The sequence below is a fragment of the Thalia democratica genome, unplaced genomic scaffold, assembly GCF_965202585.1.
Source record: "Thalia democratica unplaced genomic scaffold, ktThaDemo2.hap1.1 HAP1_SCAFFOLD_610, whole genome shotgun sequence".
In the NCBI taxonomy this organism is placed as follows: Eukaryota; Metazoa; Chordata; class Thaliacea; order Salpida; family Salpidae; genus Thalia; species Thalia democratica.
This window is the reverse complement of record NW_028139624.1, coordinates 23,385-45,284: the sequence shown is the minus strand read 5'-3', so window position 1 is coordinate 45,284 and position 21,900 is coordinate 23,385. Positions and strand designations below refer to the sequence as shown.

At 28.6% G+C, this 21,900-nt stretch overlaps 3 protein-coding genes across 3 annotated transcripts; 2 read left to right on the top strand and 1 right to left on the bottom strand.

The window, feature by feature from the left end:
* The first annotated feature begins 847 nt into the window (after positions 1 to 847).
* On the top strand, positions 848 to 4,536 carry LOC145846767 (monocarboxylate transporter 14-like). The gene is made up of 8 exons (XM_082953382.1): positions 848 to 1,052; positions 1,646 to 1,789; positions 2,169 to 2,332; positions 2,624 to 2,828; positions 3,121 to 3,259; positions 3,635 to 3,773; positions 3,912 to 4,125; positions 4,373 to 4,536. The coding sequence occupies exons 1-8, from the start codon at positions 848 to 850 to the stop codon at positions 4,534 to 4,536; spliced, it is 1,374 nt and encodes a 457-aa protein (XP_082809508.1).
* A 6,073-nt stretch (positions 4,537 to 10,609) lies between these two features.
* Positions 10,610 to 11,092, top strand: LOC145846766 (tubulin polymerization-promoting protein family member 2-like). The gene has a single exon (XM_082953381.1). The coding sequence runs from the start codon at positions 10,610 to 10,612 to the stop codon at positions 11,090 to 11,092; it is 483 nt and encodes a 160-aa protein (XP_082809507.1).
* Positions 11,093 to 12,360: 1,268 nt separating this feature from the next.
* LOC145846765 (solute carrier family 15 member 2-like) lies at positions 12,361 to 21,634 on the bottom strand. The gene is made up of 14 exons (XM_082953379.1): positions 21,556 to 21,634; positions 20,835 to 21,069; positions 20,508 to 20,607; positions 20,130 to 20,319; positions 19,530 to 19,690; positions 17,745 to 17,879; positions 17,180 to 17,383; positions 16,623 to 16,739; positions 16,064 to 16,213; positions 15,101 to 15,255; positions 14,739 to 14,853; positions 14,208 to 14,324; positions 13,639 to 13,817; positions 12,361 to 12,505 (listed from the first exon to the last, which is right to left on the bottom strand). The coding sequence occupies exons 1-14, from the start codon at positions 21,632 to 21,634 to the stop codon at positions 12,361 to 12,363; spliced, it is 2,082 nt and encodes a 693-aa protein (XP_082809505.1).
* Between the last annotated feature and the right edge of the window lie 266 nt (positions 21,635 to 21,900).

Below are 21,900 nucleotides of genomic sequence, written 5' to 3'. Positions count from 1 at the left end.
AGAAGTACTTGATTATTAGTTTATATTTAGATAGCTAGCTTGTTGAGTGATAATCATTGAGTCCTTTTAAACTAATATAGAATCAAAAAGCAATAATTTTTTGATATGTTTTTTAATACTTTCAGATGCTGTAACAAAACCAAAAGACAGTTTAAGAGTACTTTAATCTAGTTGTATTTCAAAATTGAAATATTTGACTTTGCTGATATAATTATGATTATCTAAAAATGTAACATAGTATTTATTATTAGTTAACTTATATTTTTTTTTGCATTGTTCTTTTATTTTTCATTAAAATAAGGTTTTTAACTTTTGACTTACTATAAGCTTGCTTTTTTATGTGTACTTTTAATTCGAACTTAGACATATGTTTACTTTTGATATATTTTAGCAAGTTTTTCTAAACTATGTCACCACAATCAAAATAAAACTAGTAGTCATGCTTATATAAAACGTCTTATTACAGTGATAAGTTTAACACGTTTTCTACGCAATTTTGATACGTATAAACGAAATAACTAATAAATAGAAATAAGAAATTAGTTTGTTTTGATAACTTATATGATTTTATTCTAGGTAGTATTAAAGCTTGCTTTTAGTTTCGAGATTTTAAAGAACCAGAAAAGCTGTTATTTTAAACACTTAAACTTAGATAAAAAGTTTGCAACATTGAAAATATTATAAACCAAGTTATCTTTAACTTTTTTTGTAGTATATCTGAACATTTTTACAGTGGTCGTGATTGCCACTCCTTAGTATTTTTATAAACTGACTTATCTTATCAACCTTTTTGTTTGACACAACACAATCTTTTATGTTCTAAATATCTTAAGCAATTTGAAACCACATGTCTCCACTGCCTAGCAACCCGGACGTTGGCAACTACCGCGTGGTGGTGTTGTTTTGCTCGTCGCTATGCAACGCCCTGACGTGGGGCACGGGCTACACTTGCGGCGTTCTGGTGTCGTGTTGGAATAGGGAATTCCCCCACAGGTCACGTGCTTTCGTGGCTCTCGTCGGCAGCTTGCCGGTGGCTTTGGGTTGCTTTTTAGGTAGTTTTATGTTTGTTTTGAGTGATTTTTTGTTTCTTCCTTATTTACTTTTCCTTAATGTTGTTTTAAAAGCCTAGTTTTAAGTATAGGTTAAATTCTAGTCTAAAATTAAAGTTATTAAAACTTCTACGTTAAGCAATTAAATGTTTTAAATACTAATTAGATACTTTTAGTACTTTAAAATCAAAATTCACTACAAATATATATTGTTTATTGAACGATAAAAAACGCTCAAAAAGTTAGGTCTAAGGACCTGGTGTACAAAGGAACCTTTCAGTTATCGAGTCGTACAAATTCTATTTGTTATTTAATTTTTATCAAACGTAAGTATATTTGACTTATTACAGTTGCATTAAAACATCAAACTTTCAAATTTTTTTCACATGTAACCTTATAATAAGTGAGGCGAAGCAGCTAGTTTTTATCAACTTTAGTTTTTAAACTTTCAATACTAATACGACGAAAAAGAAAACCACCAGTAGAGTACGAGAGCACGACTTTTAAAAGTGCGCACAAAAATCAGCTGCATCTTAACAGAATCACGTTTCTGCAAAATTAAATTTGTAAAAACTATTTTTTTTTTCTTGTTCCAGGGCCGATCTTCGGAATCATCATCCAGAGGTTCGGCTACAGGAGGTCCACCTGCTTCGGAGGTCTGGTCTGCTTCCTTGGTTGGGCGGGCAGCTGCTTCATGACCGACCTCGAAGGCTTGCTCGTGACGTTCGGCGTCGTGCTAGGTGAGCTTAAAGCTTCGTCGAACCAGGTGAACTAGCGTCAGTGCGTTTCGACAAAAAGCTGCACAACACGAGTTGAATAAGTTAAAGCGTTTTGAAATAAAAAATATATATAAGATAACTTTAAATTCAACGCCAGTGGAAAATGTTTAGAAATTATCAAAGAAGTGTATATTGTAATTATTTTGCATAGAGTGGATTTTGGTCAAAATCAATCAAAAAATCAAAACTATAAACGCCTAAATTTGTTTGAGCTTAATTTTGTATATAATAAATAATTAAAATACTTTAATAACAACTAAAACATTTTCATAAGCAATTAGCGCAATTTAAAACACACAAAAATAGTATCAGCAAAAAACTACCAATATTTTTGACGCAGGGTTTGGAGGCGGGTTGGTCAACTTCGCAGCCAGCACCGCGCTCAACGACTACTACGTGAAAGACCGAGTTTTAGCTGAGGGAGTTTCCGGCAGCACGATGTGCGTTGGCATTTTCGTCGGCAGTTTCGTGCTGCAAAAACTCGTTGATCAGTTTGAATGGCAGGTTAGAAATGAAACTTTCGACAATTGCGTTTGAAATTGAAAGGTTTACAGCAAAAACAATACGTTAGAACAAACAACATATTAAGTTAACTTATTCTTTGAAGCCGTTATTCTCATGTGAAATTTATAGTTTTAAGTGTATATATATTTATAATTTATAATAATAAGTATACTAAGAATACATCTTCCCCGTCTCCTTGTAAATTTAAGATCCATTAGCATTTATAATTCATCTTAAAAACAGTTTTAGTTTTGTAGCTCCGCTGAGCCAACAAAACATTGCAAATTACAGGGAGCCATGCTGATCTTTGGAGCTTTCCACTTGCACATCGTGATCCTTGGAATGTTTCTCATTCACCCGAGCCAAGTTCCCACTCACCCTTTCAACTTCTTTAAGAGCGAGAAAGATATAAAGGCAAGCAGCCGGAACGAAAAGGTCGTTTTCATTGCTGAAGACAAAAACCAGAACTGCGAAGAAAAAGCAGTGCCTTTGAAAGGTTCATTAAAAGTGTTACAAAAGCGAAGGCTTTTAAACGAAAAGTTGTATTTTAATTGTGTGTAATTTTATCCCATAGGTTTTTAAACATGCAAGTAAAAAATTAATTTCGTTTGTTCAATACAGTTTGAAAATTTCTCGTATACGTAATATCACCCAATATAATATTAATTGAAAGAATCTAAAAATACTGTTTTTTGATAGTAAACTTGTTTTGATTTTATACTAAAAGGTTTTGTTAGCTTTTTTCATTAGTTTATAATCAGTAGAATCATTTAGTAACACTACCGCAGAAAGAAATTCAATGGGGGAATTTTTTCGAAAGTCATGGAAACTTGCCAAAAGACCAGCATTTTTGTTTCTGTTGTTGTCGGACACCCTCGGCTGGATTTCAAATTACATACCTTTCGTGCATTTGTATGAACGTGCCAGGTTATCCATTGTAAATTTGAAAAAAACCTAACTAATAACAATAAAAGCTTTTTACAACAATAAAAAATTTCAAAACAGCTCATTTTGAAGTTTTACTTTTTTAAATGAGAATATTCAGTTTTATAAACTTTACACAAACTAACTTACTTAGTCCCTGTAAAAATAGGCTTTTCTAGGATACAAGCGTACGAATTTATTTAATTTTATATTTGTTTGAACAAAAATACTCTAAAGCAGCTCGGTTGCTTTACAAATTAATATTTGTTTTTCTAAATCGGGTGAAGGAAAAACTAACAGCTGTGAGCTAAGGCTTTACAAATAAAACTTTGATTTTCCATATTTATGACACACATGGAACTTTTTTTCAACAAACAGATTGCTCAACATAAGCGAAGACACGTCGGCGTGGATAAACGCGTGCAACGGGTTCGGGGGAATTTTCGGCAAACCCATCGTGGCTTTTTTGTTTTACAAGTACAAAGTTCATCCGTTGTACGCGTACGGAGTTTTACAGGTGAAAAAAAAAAGTTACAACAAAAACGCTTAAACTTAACCAGAAAATAATTCTTAGTCCCCTTAACTAGTGGTATTAAAAAAAACTTTATTTAAGAAGATTAGAATGTTTTTTACAAAATATTTTATTGCTTTACAGGTCCTGACGGGACTCATAACAGCCCTGAGTCCGATGTGGAGCACCCAGACCGGCCTTTTCGTGTATTCGTCCACATTCGGCTTCGTATCGGGGGCGTACGGCTTCATCAAGACGGGAGTGTCGCAGGTGCTGGGCAAGGATCTCTACTCCACCTCTTTCAGCTGGTTCCTTCTGCTGGAGGGGATCGGAATGGGCCTGGGACCTACGGTCGGAGGTGATTTACCTCGTTTGAACGAAAAAAAAGTTTTAGATTTTTAAATTTGTTAGTAAACTATGTTATTAACGTGCTTGTATAACATACTTTAGACAAGTTTTGTTGTAAGCGATTTCGCACGCAGAAAGCATTAAAGTAGATGCATTTTTAAATATTATTTTATTTTATTTTTTAATTCAAAATTTGTTGTTTGTTCTACTTTGTAATAAAATTTAATAAACAAAATAGTTATAAACACCGCTCACAGGTTATTTGTACTCTCAGACGAAAAGCTACACCTCCACATTTGTTTTCAGCGGAACTCTTCTCACCCTCTCTGGAATCCTTGGATTTTTCAAAAACCAGCTGGAAAGGTGCGAGCCGACAAGTTCTAACTCGGTTGAAAAAATCGTAGCAGATGAGAAAATATAGGAAAAGACTCAAAAAGCTAATTAAAAAACTATTACTTTATGTATCTTTAACTGTTACTATTTTTGCTTGCATTGCCATAATATTGTTTTAGTTGATCGTTAGAATATTATATCAACAAAAAGAACATTATTATTTCAAAGAATTGCACTTGTGTTACTTTAAGCAATAATCTAAATTACTTATACCAGTTTCAAACAATTTTTTATTTTCAATTGCCGTTGTCTGTTTTTTTTAAGTTGCAATGTGTTTTATAAATAATTTACAATTGATTAAATTAAATACAAGTTTTTTAGAAATAGTCTACGTTTCAATTAAAATGCCTAAAGGTTCAAAAAACTTTTTATTGGTATATTAAAACTAGTCATAAAACAAAAAAAGTTTTAAACGTTTCAAAAATATAAACAAATTTGTATACGAATCATTATACATAAAAAAAAAATTATTATAATTTTTAACATTGTATAATAATACCACTGAAATATTGAATATGTTATATAAAAGAACATAAAAAGGTTTTTAATGTGTAAAAATTTTTATATTTATAAAGGATAAGCAAAATGTTCTAAATACTATTTTCTATTACACTTTTAAATTATACTGCATTGTGAAGTCAAAATACAATAGAGTAAAAAATGTTTAAGGATACAAGCTACATGATAATGGCTTAACTTTTTTCCGGTAGTTAAGTTTCAAAGATCGACTAGAATTTTTATTGTAAAAGCTTTTATGAACCTATATGACCTTTAATAATGCTCTTTATGCTGAACCGTATTTACATTTTTTTTCAATAAGTAAGTATTACTTACAAAAATTATTTCGTTGAAGCTTAACTTTAATTTTTATTAGTATTGTACCCGTTTGTGTTCTTATTTTATTTAAATATACTGCCATCATTTTATTGTTTAAGAGATTTGTTATGATTTTTTATTAAATAAAATGCGCATACCATTCGAAGTTGTTTTTTTTACGAGCATAAGTTAATTTTATAGGCAAATTTATAATTTTTTCAAAAAACATATAACTTTAATGTCAATTATTTTCCTTATCGTAAAAGCTATCTAATTTTTTTTTTATTTTAGAGAACGCACCTTTTTCTTTAATTAAAAAAAAAAAGTTTCGGGTTTGAATTATTTCATGGGGTCCCTCCAAAGATAAAGGTTTTTTTTTTCATTATTATTGCCTTAGAACCAAAATAAATATTTTTTAATTATATATTTTTTCCCTTAGTTTGCATGTTATTTAAACTCTTAAATGTTTATTTTATGAATAATGTTAATATCTTTTACGATTTGGCCTAAAAGCAAAATGATGTATATTACACTATCATTTGCCTTGGCCATTTCCTAGATAAAAAATTGATAAAAGAAAGAAAAAAAAAAGAATGTGAATTCAGGATTAATTTCAGGAATTCAGGAAATTAGGAGCACACTTCCAAAATAGTATTTTAATATACGCTGAGTTTTTATTTTGAACTGCACACCAAACGATTGAACACATGGGAAGCGCTTTATAAAAAGCCACAAACATTTCAGAACCAAACGTGTAAAATTCTTCTACTGTCGCGCAAGGATCAGTTACAATCTCATTTTATCTGAAAAACCTTCATCATAAAAGTGGGTTATATTTTTTCCAATGTACATTGCATGTTGTATCGAATCCTGCTACGTCACAAACTGACAAGTACATTTTACCGCAAAGCTCGTTGAAGCTAAAAGTTTTCAATCTGCACTCTTGTTCAAGTTGCTCGGTGCAATTCCACGACTTGAGCAAGTTCAAAATACCTCAACAGCTGCATTTTGTCCACGTCGGAGCACTCGAACAACCGCGTCAGGTTTTTGCAACAATATATGTTTTGGGGAATAACCTTGTTTGTGTCAACATACGGGCAGTTTGCCTTGTGTTCCTAACAGCTAAGACTTTTAGAAATATCAGTTGCATCAAGTTGTTTTTGAGGAAATAGTCTACCAGCGAGAATGTTTACTTTGATATCATAAGTTGAGGCAAAAATTTCGATGGTTGAGTTTGTTTTGTTTTCTTTGCTTAAAGAAAGTGTAACGAGTGACAGTAATAACATAATTATTTTGTTAAACGAATTATTCATACCCATTTACTGTAAAAAACATTGTTTAAAACTGCATTAGTTCATTTAGTCTATTTATTACAAACAATTATTTTTTCTTGCTCTTTATAACTATTAAGTAAATACAAACATAATTTAAAATATATAAAAGTTAAATATAAATAAAGCATGTTAATTTTCTAAATACAACCTTTTTAAAAGTGTCTGATTTTTTTTGAAAGTTAAATGAATATCTTTTGACTGACTAAAAACGTATAGAAAATCAGTTTTATAGAATAAGCAAATACTATTTTATTTCCTTGTGTATTACACTAATAACGACGTTTGTGTTTCCTGAAAATAAAAGTTGACCTTGATACAAATAAATAAATTTCTAAAAAAACCATATGCTTGCTTAAACGCCTAAAAGAAACTTTTAACTCAATTTTATAGTGAACCTTTATACAGACAAGCAAAATATAAATTAGTTTATACTCTACAGGTTTTGCAGAATGATTAGTTCCTTAAGAATAATTTGTTGGCACTGTTGTATTTGCACTATTTTCTATAATTCTCACAGATAGTTATTAAATTATCATCTTGTATTTATTTAGCAATTATAAACTGTTGGAACGATAAAAGCGTACCAACTTTAAGGAACATTTAAACAAAAAATATTTTTACCCAGCTTAAACTTATAAATACGTTGAAATTTAATTATAAAAAAAAAAATGGGATGTGGTGAAAAACGCACAAAATAATTTCTGCACCTTTGATCTTCCGTTCAAAAGTTACTTCGTGCAAAAAAGACCCTTTTGTGCATTTTCGACACCAACTTACTAAAAGCACATTGTATTTATTTCTTTTTAAGCACTGTTAAGTTAAATTAAGCTGCAAAAGACAAAACGCTGTGACTCAATTTATGCATCTTTGTAAGAATCAAACATCATTTGTTTATTACAGTTATAAAAAATATTAATAAACTACTTCAATGTTTTCAACTTGCTACGAATTTACTTACAATATACGCTTATTCCGGTATTTAAATTAAAAAAAGATATTATAACAATCTGTGTTATTCAATTGCTAAAACTAATAAAAATAAGACTATAATAAATAGCTTTTTAAATAAAATTACATTAAATAACATATTTATAAGCAAAACCTTATTGAATTTTGGTTAACGAAAGTAAAAATTAACGAACATTAGGTTTAAAAGTACTTAATTAAAAAAAGTGTAATTTTTTTAATGTGAATGACAATTATAAAAACTTTAAAAGTGAAATGTAAAATTACAAAATCTAAAATGCTTTATACAAGTAAACTGAAGTTTTAATAAATGTCTTGAAATCATTACTAATAAGAAGCTTTAAAGTTTAAATGAACTTTTTGTCTAAGTTAGGTTTGCAATTAGTGACGCAAACTTGATGAACTTCCAATTGGTGTCATCAAAACTAAATGTCACTAGTTTAAATGTTGTAATCTAATTTACATGTACTAGCAGCGTAAGAAAAATTGTTTAGTTCATTAGTTTTTATCATAAACAGTTTCGATACTTTGTTTTACTTTAGTAAAAGTAGTTTTTTTTGAACTGTGTCACTGCATGCTTGTATGTTTAGACATGATAATACAGTAAAGATAGTAGCGAATAAGTTCTAGAAAATGCTTTTTAACAAAATTAGTTACTGATTGAAATAAATCATTTAGTTTTGAAAAAATTTCAGATTTTTATAATAGTAGGCTTTTTTAAATTCTTAGAAAACTGAAATCATTTTCCTTGCAAGCGATTCATTCATAATTTATTAGTGCTTCGCGTGCTTCTTAAACACAGTAAGCTTATTCTTGCCTTACTTTCAGTTAGATTGTTCTCAAAAACTTCTATTTTTTTATTTGGTTTTAGTGAAGAGTAAAAATGTTAATAAAATCTTATATTTAGTTTAGTAAAAAAATAAGTTGTAGTTTAAGGCAAATCAAATATTTGATTATATATAGACATAACTTATTTTTATTTTTAAAGATACAAGTTTTTGTTGTTTTCTCAACTTAAACAAGTATACTTTGAGTAAGGGTGCAGATATTTTTCTGAAAATAAATAAAAAAAGGTAGTGGTAGATGTTTTTTAGACTTCTTAGAAAAATCGGATTCTGCCTTTAAAGTTTTTGATTAAAAGTGTCTGTTATACACTGCAGTACAGTTAGTTTTCTATCTAAAACTAAAACAGCAAATTGAAACTATTAGTAAACTTAAACCTTTTATAACTATTTGTACTTTGACTGAAACTTTGTTATTGAAGTTCTACTTAACTACCAGAAAAAACTTAATTGTTTAGGTATGAAAACCGTCAAAGTTTTAGGAGCTTGTTTAATACAAAAATGTAACATTTTAAACAGTATCTAATTTAATTCTTAGAAAATTTTTCTGCAATATATGTCAAGCAGCATTACAAATCGTTTATTGGTAAAATTTTAAAAATATTCTTAGTTAAAGTAAGAATAAAGCTTGAACGAAATGCTATTGAGGATTTGATTAGAGTTATTAAATGTTCATGACAATCTTTTGTTTGATAAAAAATAAGCTCATGAATTTAATTAGATTTTTTTTCTACTTTAGTAATAAAATTAATTGCTTTTATTTACTTAGTCAGTCGTTTAGTTTATTTTTTTAAATGTCTAAAAAGTTTAAATATAAGACTTTATTTAACTCAATATAGTTAAAGTATATAGAATAACTTTTATTTCAACAAGAAAAGAAAGTGGCAGTAAAAAGTTATAACTAAAGTTTGTCCTTTCTTAAAAAATTGTTATTTAGTAAAAAAAAGTTTTTAGCTTTCTATACAAAAATGAAAATTTAGAAGCAAGCATGAAAATAATTCATAATAACCAGTGAATCAATTTTCGTAGTTATGCTAGTTTACTTTTGTTAAAAAGCAACTTTTTACAGTAGAGTAAGCTTCTTTATGATACTTTGTAACAAGCTTTGAATAAAAATATATGGAATGACAAAAAAATTGTAAATTTAAATTAAAACGGTAAATTGTTGTTTCGAGCTTCCCTGAGATAATGTATTTAATTCGTACAAAAGCTAAAAGTTTTTTTTATTTATAAAAGCTTTTAGGGTTTAACCGCTAATAATCCAATGCATTAAAATATGATTTTGTTAGTACTAGTAGTAATTCATGGTAGAAACATTATAAAACTATTTGAAATTTGTATTTGTTATAAAATTCAAAGCAATTCTCAATTAATATATGTTTATAAAAAAAACTTGCATAAGTTATGCTAATTTATGTAAATTTCTTGGCTCTAAACTAAATTGGAAAATTCAAGTAAGCAGTAAATCCAGGGTCACAACAAATGTCAATTATCTATTATTTCAGACAGTTAAACAGTTTTATTCAATCAAAAAAACTATATAGCTCAGAAATAAACTGTCAAATGAAATATAAACCAAACTATTTATTCACATAACTTTCATCATTTATTTGACATTATCAACGTAGTAAACGGCTTAACCAAACAGAATCTATGTATTATTTCAGACACTTAGACAGTTTTATTCAACAAGAAAAGCTAAATAGATTCTATTTGAATTAGCCGTTTATATCACTGATAATATCAAATATATGATGAAAGCTTTGTGAATAAATAGTTTGGTTTAAATTTCATTTGACAGTTTATTTCTGAGCTATATAGCTTTTCTGATTGGGCTCTAAATAAGTTAAAGGTTGTAATAGTATAGAGCAAGTTTTACTAATTATTAAAAATAAATTCCTTAATACACAATTTTATACGTACCATTTTTAAACTAGTGAAAAAGGTTACAGTTTTCAATAAAATAATGCAATTCTTGTTTTGATAGAATATAAAGCTAGTTCATGGATAATTACGTCATAATAAAAAAAAACATTCGTTTAGTAAGAGATCATTGTAATTATTTTTAAGTAAAAGCCTGAACTGGTTTGACAATAGTTTCTTCAATAGTTTTCTGTGTTTGTTTGTGATTAAACGTGCAACAATGGCTGACATCAAAGAAGTCTTTATAAAGTTTGCTCAAGTTGGTAGTCCAGGAGCAACTGAGATGACAGGAAAAAACTTCACAAAGCTTTGCAAAGACTCTGGTATTTTGGACAAAAAAGTAACAACCACAGATTTAGATATCGAGTTCAGCAAAAAAATTCCGAAAGGAAAGAAAATGACTTTTAAAGACTTCGAAGCTGTGATCCAAGTTCTTGCTGCAAAAAAAGGAGTTGAAGCAGATGTTTTATACGGGAAAATAAAGGCTTCTCAACCTGGTATGACCGGCACAACTAAAGCCCTTAAAGTTGGAGGTGTTGAAAGAATGACAGACACATCGTTGTACACGGGTGCTCATAAGGAACGATTTAACGCGGACGGAACTGGAAGAGGCCTTGAAGGAAGGACAAATAGTGCGGACGACAGTGGATACGTTGGTGGTTACAAAGGTGCAGGAACATACGATAAAAAGATGTCTAAATAATCAAGGTTGAACATATGTTTGTTTTATACAATAAATTTGACTAAAAATACAGTTGTCATTTTACACTAAGTTGTTAGTTTCATTTATTATATTAAATGCTGCATAGTTAAAAAAAAATTTACTATTATTTTTATAATAACTCCACCTTTTTATATAACTTGCATGCAATTACGATTTTAAATCGTATGTACTAACTTTTGAAAAAAAATCAAAGAAAGTTCAAACTATAGTGTGAAAAAGTTAAAAAGCTTAACAGTTTTATTTTTATTAATTAGATTAAAACGAAAGTGAAAAATATTTATGAAACATAAGTTTTTGGATAACATTTTTGAAAATTATTTTGTCGATGCGTCTTAATGTTATTATAAATTAAACAAATAACTTTTATGGGTTTTATTTTATTTACAAAACATCTTTAAAGTAACGTTACGTTATACCTGACACTAAGTGTAAATTAATTATATTGATAGCAACTTAAAAATGTTTTACAACATTATTTCAGCTTTTACAAGGAAGTTTTCTTGTTTAGAAGACAATTTATACTTAGATTATTAGTTAGCGTTTATAGTAAACTTTAAAAATAGATGGATATTTAAACAATACAAAGTTTTAAACTTGTATAAATAAAGTACTTATTTAAAACCAAGGTTTACAAGCTTATAACACTATTTTACAAGATATTTTGTGTTAGTAAACTTAATAGTCACAACATTTTAAAACAATATTACTGGATATACATCACGGTTTTTATTCATAACCTTAAAAAAATACTCTATAGCAATTAATCGTTTGATACCTACAATTTCATCACATAATTTTGTTTAAATTAATACACACTACAATCAGTACTTGAAATTAAATGTTTATTATTCTTAACATTTTTCAAAGTTAAACAATTGAAACAAAACATTTATCACAAATATTTCTTCTTTCAAAATTTAGATAGTAAATGGTTAGACAGAAAATTGTACAGGTTTTGGCTTATAAATAGTATAAGTATTCAACAGCAACTGGTTAAAAAAAGTTAAATTTAAAAGACAGTTTCACTATTAGAAATAATAAATTATAGTTGAGCAAGTAGTTGTTTTCTACTAGATAAATTGTTTAAAAAAGAAGGTTTATACAATAAAAGTGAATTTTTTTTTGAAATTAAACTAATTCATAACATACGTCCAATAATTAATAAACTTAACAGAAGTAGTAAAAACTTAATGCGACTGAAGTGGTGATATTTTGCAAGCACACAATTAAATGAAAACTTCCTTTACCTATAGCTGAGTTGTGTTCATATTTTCAGGAGTAAAAGAATTTTCCAGTATTAACTCGTCATCTTTACTTTTAGATAAGCCAGCCTGCCTTTTATTTTCTTCTTCTATTTCTTCAGCAAATTCGTCTTCGTTTACTGGTTTGTACCTAAAGTATTGAGAAGAGTTCATTTTAAATCCAAAAAGTACATGTTCTTTACTTTATTTTTGTATAGTTGAATATAACTAAAAGAAATTCGACTAATCAAAATTAATATTTTATACATTTTTTGAGCTATTTACTAATAGTTGAGTATTCAACTTTTTTGCATAAATACTCATCATAGATAGAAGTAAGCTTAAGTAAGTATTTTTAGCTATGTTACCGATAATACTTAAAAGCAAAAGATTAAACTTATAAGAACATTACAAAAACGAGACGCATTGTACTGACTTTTATAAGTGTACTAGTTTTAAGGAAACACAAGAATGTGTCAAAAATTGTTTTTCTAGCTTTATCTATAGACAAAGCTTTAGTTTCTTACTACTAATGTCTACATTTTTACACTCGTAAAGCGATAAAAAAAAAAAATAATAATAACTTATTTAAAGAAAAGGTAAATGATATTTTATAAAAACTAAAGGTTAAACTCGATAAATTAGGGTGTGTGCAACATAAACTTTTATATACTAATTGTTTATGGAATTTTTACTTAAAACTGTTTGAAAGCTCACATTATTGTACTAAATAATACAACAAGATAGTTTCTTTAACTCAACTTTTTACTATTCTTACAATGTAAAGTTATGTGTTCTATTTTAAGAACTCAAATCTATGTTTTTCTAATAATTGTTTAAGTGCTTAAAATAGATAATAGTCTACGTCAGGGGTTGGCAGCCTTATGTAACTCGCGGGCCAATTTTCCGAAAAAATTGCTCGTGGGCCGCACTTTAAAAAAAAAACACCTTTGAGGGCCGCAGACATTTAAAAAAAGTTCTAGTAATCAGTATAGAAATATTATTTAAGATCAAAAGTATGAATAATTAAGCAATATTAGAGCTTAAATAAAGAGTATTTTTTGATTTAAGAGCCTAACTGTAAGTTTTTGTTACAAAATCTTAGATTTTTATTGTTTTTCCAATGTATATTTTTGGCTGAAAAGGAGCTCGCGGGCCGCAGATATTGATTTTGAGGGCCGCAGTTTTCCAACCCTTAGTCCACGTAGAGGATAAAATTCGGTTAACTAAGTTCGATAGTCATGCTTGAAACAAAAATGTTTAGTTACAAAAAGCAAAACGAACCTGTAGGCGAGCCAAGCGAAAACGATGCCGGAAATGAAAACGAGACCGGCGAAGAGGAAGAACTCGTCGGCTTGCCTCTCGACCAGCTTGGCCTCCGCAACTACGAGGACTATGACGTTGCCGAAGGACACCGTCAGCAGCCAGACCGAAGCAAGAACCGATTTCATTGAAGGTGGAGCCTGAAAAAGAGTAACAAGTCGTCAGCAAAAGTATAAATACTGTGTAACAAGTTTAAGTTTTAACCAACGTTTTGTAAGTATCCTTGTTGAAAAATATTTTTCAAAAATGTATTACGCACAATATAGAAACTTAAAATAAAAACGTGTAAAAAAATCTAGTAATTAAAGTAAAAAAATGATAGAGAAGTACTTGTTTTTTGTATTTAATTTAAATTTATTAAGCAAATAGTAGGAAAATAGCTGTAAATAAAAGTTTTATTAAAAATTTAGAAAGATTACAATTCTATTCTTAGCACTTTAATTTTTAATTCAGAAAAGTTTCTTTAAACAAAACTTAATTTTACTACAACCTTTTTTATAAGGCTTATAAATTTGTTAATTAAAAATTACTTGAGAGTAGGAAAATTCCAAGCCAGTTATTGAGATAAACACTTCGGCAACTGTTATGATGAAAAACTGAGGAAGTATCCACAAGACACTGATTGAATTAGGATTGATATCTTTCACCTGAAAAAAATTCAACATCAACTTAAATTTTTAGTTTTTACTTTTTAAATTTTACTTAGCCCATGCAAAATTTATTCTACAATTCAAAAACTTTTAATTTTTTTTATAGTTGAAGTAATGATAAGTCATACGTCTGGTAATAGATAAAAAAGTATTTATTTTTTTTACAAAACTGAAAAGATTAAACTAACCTGGGTAAGTGAGCAAATAAACAAGGGTATTTAAGAAAGTACCTGGGTTAACTTTTTTCTTAGATGATTTTTAATTGAGTAACACCATTCCAGGGAGTTTATACTTAACAAAAAATGTATGGTTGTAAACTAAACAATCAATTCCGTTTTAGTTTTAAATTTCATGAACATTGCTCAGCTAATTCAGGGCTTAACAAAACAATATCAACTTTCAAAAAACTACTTGAAACGTATCTTCTTTTTGTTCGTTAAGAACCAGCGTGTACACTCCACCCGTTTCAACATCAGACAAGAAAGTAAAAAGGATCCCATCTCCGTCATGTACATCTATTGTGAGCCTGCAAACGATTGTTAATTTAATTGGATGTTTGTTAATTTACCTGTCAGGAATACTCTTAATGTGTTAACAATGTGCTAATGTTATTTTAACAAATTTTTCGTAAAAGTCTACACTGAAACAAGTTTAAATCTTGTTTTAAATTTAGCTTAGACTTAAAGTTGGAAAATTTTATTTAATATTTACTAAAAACTTTGAGTAATTATTAAACTACAAAAGAACTGCTAAATTTTAATCAAACAACAAACGTTCCGTGAGGGACATCAATAAGTTTACTTCTATCTCCTGATCCAATAGTTGACCCAAATACTTCCCTGATGGAGTATTTGAGGTCTTTGGGAGACACGTTCATCACTGTTAAACGAGATCCACCGTTCTCTGACTTTTTCGTTTTCATTTCCGACTAAAAATTTGTGTAGTGTGATAGTGTTATTCAAAATTTAAAAAATGTTAGTTTTACTCAGACGACAGTTTTACTCAGAACAGGCGTCTTCAAACAGCGGCCCTCGATGTATTTTTAAGCTTAAAACAATTTTTTTTTGAAACAATAAAAAACTGTTTTTTCAGTAAACGCTTACAATTAGACACTTATTAAAAAAAGCTATCACTAGTGCTTTAATAGTGATTGTTTTATAACACTTTTGGTTAAAACTAACAGCTTTTTACTAACTCTTCAAATGTTTTAAAACATTGTGGCCCGTAAGTAACTTTTTCAAGCAAAATTGGCTTGTTACTTATAAAATATTTCTGCCCCTGCACTATAAGGTAAAATGTTTATATAAACTTATCTAGTAAAAATTTGTTTAATAAATAATTTATGGTAACTAAAAAAATATATAAAATTTTATATCAGTTTTATACAAAATCTAACTATATGTTGGGTAAAAATTTGACTATAATATGGAAAAATGCTACAAAAGTTAAAAGTGAATACCTAAACAAGCTGTATTATGTATAACTAAAAGTTAACAAAGTAAAAATACTTTATAAACTACCTAAAACACTGACTAATTACAATATTTATACAATATTGTCACTAAATGTGCTTAAATAAATCGTTTTAATGTTTTTAGAAAACCAAGTGTTTACAAAAATAACTGAAGTCAGTAATTCTAAATAAAAATTAATATTACTATTTGTTTTGAGCTTTAACATTTTCGTGTTCAACAAACTTAATTTTTTAGTATTTATAACACTAAAGTCATACTCACTGTATAAAATACTGTCGAATTAGTCAAAAATATATCTTCAACAGAGCCAGTTTTAGTTGGCAGCCAAGAAAAACTATTTGTTTTTCCATCGCAATCTTCAAATGAAATGTCTTTCAACATGCTGTTCTCTAGCATTCGTATTTCAGATGCCTGTAAACACAAACTTTGTTAGTTTAGTTAAAAATCTGTTTTCATATGCTATTTAAAACAAGTAATTAAAAATGCTTTATTATCTATAAAGCTAGACAGTATATTATTTTACTAGTATAAAAAGATTGCAATGTTTTCACAGTTTTCTTTTAAAAATGCGGTTTACGGCTTTAACTAGAAAATACAGTTATTGATTTAAAAATATTGAATGAGTCGTCGTTATAAATAAATAAACAAGTCATTTTTTTTTTCAAAGCAAACACATAGAAAAGTTAAATTTTGTTCTTCGTTATAATTAGTGCTTTAAGCTTATTTTGATATTTGTAACGTTTTTGTGTTTTAATACAGTAAAACACGCTTTAAATGGAATATAATAAAACATGTGAAAAACAACAAAATAGATACTAACAGAGCTCATGGGAACGTTGAAGTTTTGTGACGTCATGTTAACTGACACGTCACAATTAAACGAATTAACAACTCTGACTCCATATTGTTGTGGCGATGGTAGGGCAGTAAGTCCTTTCTATAATAAAAATACATAAAATGAGCTTAGTTACAGAAAAAAAACAATACATTTTTTTTCATAGTACTGTTTAAACATAAAGCATTTTACAGTTTACTCAAAAATTACTGAGAAGTCTTGTACTTTTTATTAAACGAAATATGTCTAAGAAATCCTTGTAAACATATTTATAATTGAAAAATCGTTTTTTATTTTGACTAACTAACGGGTTTATTACCAAAAATAAAAAAAAACTTATTCTCAAGTTGCTATGTTTTGTTAATCTATTATCTTCAAAGTCTATTTAAAACATAAAAAATGAACGCTTAAACAGGTTCTTGCTGTTTAAATCACATTACATAACATAATAGTACTGTAATTTTACATATCTTTGATTTTGTAAAATAAAGTATTCATAACTTAAAATTAGACAAGTTATGAATAAAAGTTTGAGCACGGACATCAATTTGTATCTGCAGAAAGGCGGCAACTACGAACGAAAGTCCGGTGAACGCGAAACCCGCCGTCATTTTGCGGAGCGAGGAGAAATTGACGTTGTACTTGCGGAGGAGGGGGTAAAGGGTGAGCTCGAAGGTCGGGATGAGGAGGAGAATCAGGAGGGGGTTGATGATCCCGACCTGATCAGGTTTGAAGTTCACGCTACCCTGAGAAGAAAGTTGGTATTTTAGTTTTAGATTCTTGAAACAATAACTAAATGTAACATAAAAATTTAAAAACTCTTAACGTTTTCAAAATGATGTAAAAAAAATATTTAAAAAAATTGGTATATAGTTTTAGTTAGCTGTTTCAAACAACTAGACTTAATCAGTTTAATGGTGTATAAAACCATGTAACTAACAAAAAACTATATTTGTAACATTTTAGCTTTAAATCTAGCAATGGTCTTCTATATCTGGTTTATTTTTATAAGATTGAAATGGAAATTAGTTTTTCGAATTAGAGTGTTGCAAACAAAAAGAAGAGTTTTTATAGCTTTCCTAATGTTACAAAGTAAACTCAGCTAACGATGTTTCCGTTCATTTGGATCGCCTGCAAAGTCCACCTTGACCCTTGCTGGTCGAAAAGCGCCCAAAAGAATGGAATCGGAAGAAACAGAACGAAAATTTGCAAAACGTATTTCGTATCTCGTTTCATTTTGTCCTGAAATGAAAATAATAAAAATAAGATTTTTACAAAGAGGTAGAAATAAATAATCTGTTTTAAGTTTTTACCTTAGATAGCGGCAAAAATTTAAAGTCAATTTGTGAAATTAATATTAACTTGGTATTGTAGTTGTAGTTAGATTTTTTAAGAAACTAGACTTAAACAGTTTAATTATTTATAAAACCATACAACTAAAAAAATACAGTACATTTTGAAACATTTTAGCTTTAAATCTAGTACCAGTGTTCTTTGTTTGATTATTATTATGAGATTTAAAAGCAAATTAGGTTTTCTAGTTAGAGTATAAAAAGAAAGAAAATTTGCAAAACTTATTTCGTATCTCTTTTCATTTTATTTTGCAACTTAAAATTAAAAGGAAAGTTTTATAGAGAAATACAACTTAATAATATTATACACTTTTTAAACTTTAATTTAAATTCGAATGTTAAAAAGAAGTTTATTTGCATTTAAGCTTAATTTACCAAAATTTGATATTTGATTGTAAGAAAAAGCACAAAGAAAGTCGTTATTTCGTTTTGTCAACATGCATTGGCATTTTGACCTAATTCAAATATTTGTCTAACATTAACTTGTTTTGTGAAAAATTACTTGAAAACAAAATAAACTATTTGCTCAGCAAAGCTTAAAAGAAACCAAAAAACAAATAAAACAAAACAACAAAGTTCAGACCTGCAAACGAAAAATACTATTAATTAGTTGAATTAAACAAATTCTTCAATCATAAACAAAATATGGTAAAATATATAAACATGATTTAAACTATCAGGAACTTTGAAAATAAAGTATAGCTAAGTGTTTTTTAAAGGTAGTCAACATAAGTTTTAATGAGGAAATAATTTTTTTTCTTCTAGTTTAACATGCAGTCAAATTTTTTTATTTTAACGACAACATACAACAAAAAATGCAAATAATTTTTATTCAAACAGCTATCGAATACACGTGAAATTTCTATCACATATTACTTGTCAAAATCACCTATAAAAACCAGGCATAAGAAATTCCAGTCATTTTCAACACTAGCTGCTAAGTGTTTTCTAAAAAAGTTCTTTATTCAAAAGTTAGTAATTATAAACGCTACAAGCTGTTTCAGTGAGGTAAATAAACTTGCTTTATTTAAGTCACTATAAAACATATAAGTAAAAATTTTTATCAAAGATCAAAATACGTTTTGTAATAGAACTGTAGTCGAAACAAAAGACTTTGTTAACTTAATTTACCAAAAAAAATCTTTTATGATTTAAACTTTTCAATATAACTTGATCCAATTTTTAAAATGTTTTAACCTTTTAAATTATAAAGACTATGATAGTAGTTTGAGTAAACGCTTTAAGTTAAGATTTAGAGAAACTTTGTCTACCTATTTTTTTCTGTTTATAAACGTTTAGCTATTGTGATCAAAAACACTTACCAAAAATACAAAAGTAAAGTTAGATATTTTAAGGAAACTAGGAAACATCATTCAAAAGCCTTTATAGAGTAACAAGTAATATTTTTATAAACAGTAATTTAACTTTTTATTCTTATAAAAACAATTCAATTTATTTCCTATGTATCAACATGACATATTATTTTTCTACGTTGTTTAATATATTTTTGTGTATATGTTTATCCAAACAAGCAACTAACCGTAGCTTTAGCGTAGTCGACCCAATGTTCCTTGTTCCTGTTCTCACTCGCGGTGATGAGCTTGTTTTTGATGGCGGAACCAATGCACTTGCACATTTTCACAAAAACGCTTCCCTCAGCCGGGTACTTCGTGTACCACCTGCTTCCCGCGATAAACAAAACTGTAGCAATGTTTAGATGTTTTAAATTCAATCAGATAAAAGGTTGATAGGCTACAATGCTTTTTTTTTATTCTCAAAGTTTTAGCTGTTCTAGTTGAACAACAGTTTTTTTTTAGTTGAGTTATTTGTTTAAGTTTGAAAGAGATTATTTTTTTGTTACATTTAAGATAACAAAGACTTCACTAAACACTTTAAAACTTTACTCAGTAAAATATAGTAATTATAACTTTTAATTTTCGAAAAGATAAAATAGTAGATTAGATACCATATAATATAAAGTGATACGCAATTAGAGAAAAATTAATTTTTAGAAATAGAGTATTGAGTGTACAAATATTTAACAAACTCGAAAAAATAAATTAACCAAGATAACAGTATAACTACAAAGCTATTAAGCATTTATTGATGCTTGGCTTTAATGCACTTGCGGGTTACTTACCGAGGGCGACGACCATGAGCGCGCCGGGAACTCCGAACGCCATCGCGTAACACTCCTCGAACTCGGGGCCCTCGCGCCCCGGGTAGCAGTTTAGGTCGGCCCTAAATATTGGGGTGATGAAGGTCGATATCAGGCTGCCCGCGTTGATGGAGAAGTAGAATATTGAAAAGAACTGCTTCCTCAAGTGCAGCTGAATGATGATTTGTTTTTTAACATAAAGCGACTTGTGGTTGATTTTAGGTTGTTTTAAAAATGAGTATCAGACGAGAAACGCATAACTAACAAAATTATGCCACAACAGATTTTAATTACTATATCAAGTGTACCTTTAGGTTATGTTTGTTCAGAAATAGAGTATATGCCAACAAAAAATATTACCTGGTCAGAAGAGAACTGGTCACCGCCAAACGTCGACACGCAAGGTTTAATCCCGCCCGTGCCGATCGCTATAAATAAAAGTCCCATCATTGAAAGTACCCTTAAAAAAGTTTGTATTAGAAAAAAAGCTTGAATAAAGCTTAGAACCCTTAAAAGTATTATAAAAGTTTATTTTACTTTTTTTTTTAAACTCAAGGATATCTAAGTTTTTGAACAGTTTTGTTCAAACAAAACCTAAGATATGATATCAATCAAAGGATTGTTAAGAAATATAAAAAGAGTGTTTGTTAAAAAAAATAGTTATATTAATTTATAAAAAATTCTTACGCGTGAGTCGTGTGTCCGGGAACGTACGGAATGGCGCCGACCGTCTTCAGCGCGTGACCTATGACGTAAACAATGGACAGCACGATGATGGTCTTGTAGCGTCCCAGGTACGAGTCGGCTATGATGCCTCCCACCAGCGGAAAGAAGTAGGCAAGCATGGAGAAGGCGTGGTAGACGGAAGTTGAAGTGTCGTCGCCCCAACCCAGGTAGTTGCGCAGGTACAACAGAAGAACGGCTGGTGAAAAAAAAGAAAAAGAAAAATAAATCGGGAATATCATTTCATAATAAGTATAATAAATAATTCAGAAATTCAGAAAGTTTTTAAAAATTAAAATTTATATTTTCGATTTTTTTATTATGAAAATGAAGGTAGATATAAGACGAATGTTTTTTTTAATTGCTACTAGATAAAGTTTAATAAAATGAAAACTTGAGAACAAATAAAAAACTTGATCAAATTAAATTAAGTTTAATATATAGTTTTTGTTTATACGTTTATTCAAGAGAAAAACGGCTGGTGGGATATTTAAAAAAGTTTAAACTTAATAAACTTTATTTTTTTATTTTTTTTTTCAGAATCAATTTTTTAGTAAGTTGGTGCTAGATAAAGTTTTGTAAAGTTAAAGTTTAGAAAAAAATAAACTTCATATAGGGTAAGAATAAAAAATGATTCTTTTTTTCTTTAGACTTTTATTTATGATAAAGTTTTGAAAATACTTACACTTCATCCCATAGTAAGAAAATCTTTCACAAAATTCATTACCAATGATAAAACCTATGTGCTTCGGGTATTTTTTCATCGTTTCCTTTAAAAATTGTGATGCGGTTCAATGAAAAAAAATCTGACTAAACTGAAGTTTATAGGTTAAATATAGGTTTACAAGTTGTTTGTAGATAACTAATTAAGTTACTATTACTTTTTGTATTTTTTTTAATATATGTAATTTTTTTAGATATAGCCTCTTAAGTAGAAATAAAAAATTGAATTTGTTGGAATTTGAATAGACGTGTCACCCAACGAAACTTTTTATACATGAGAAACTGAAAACAAAACACTAATCAAAAT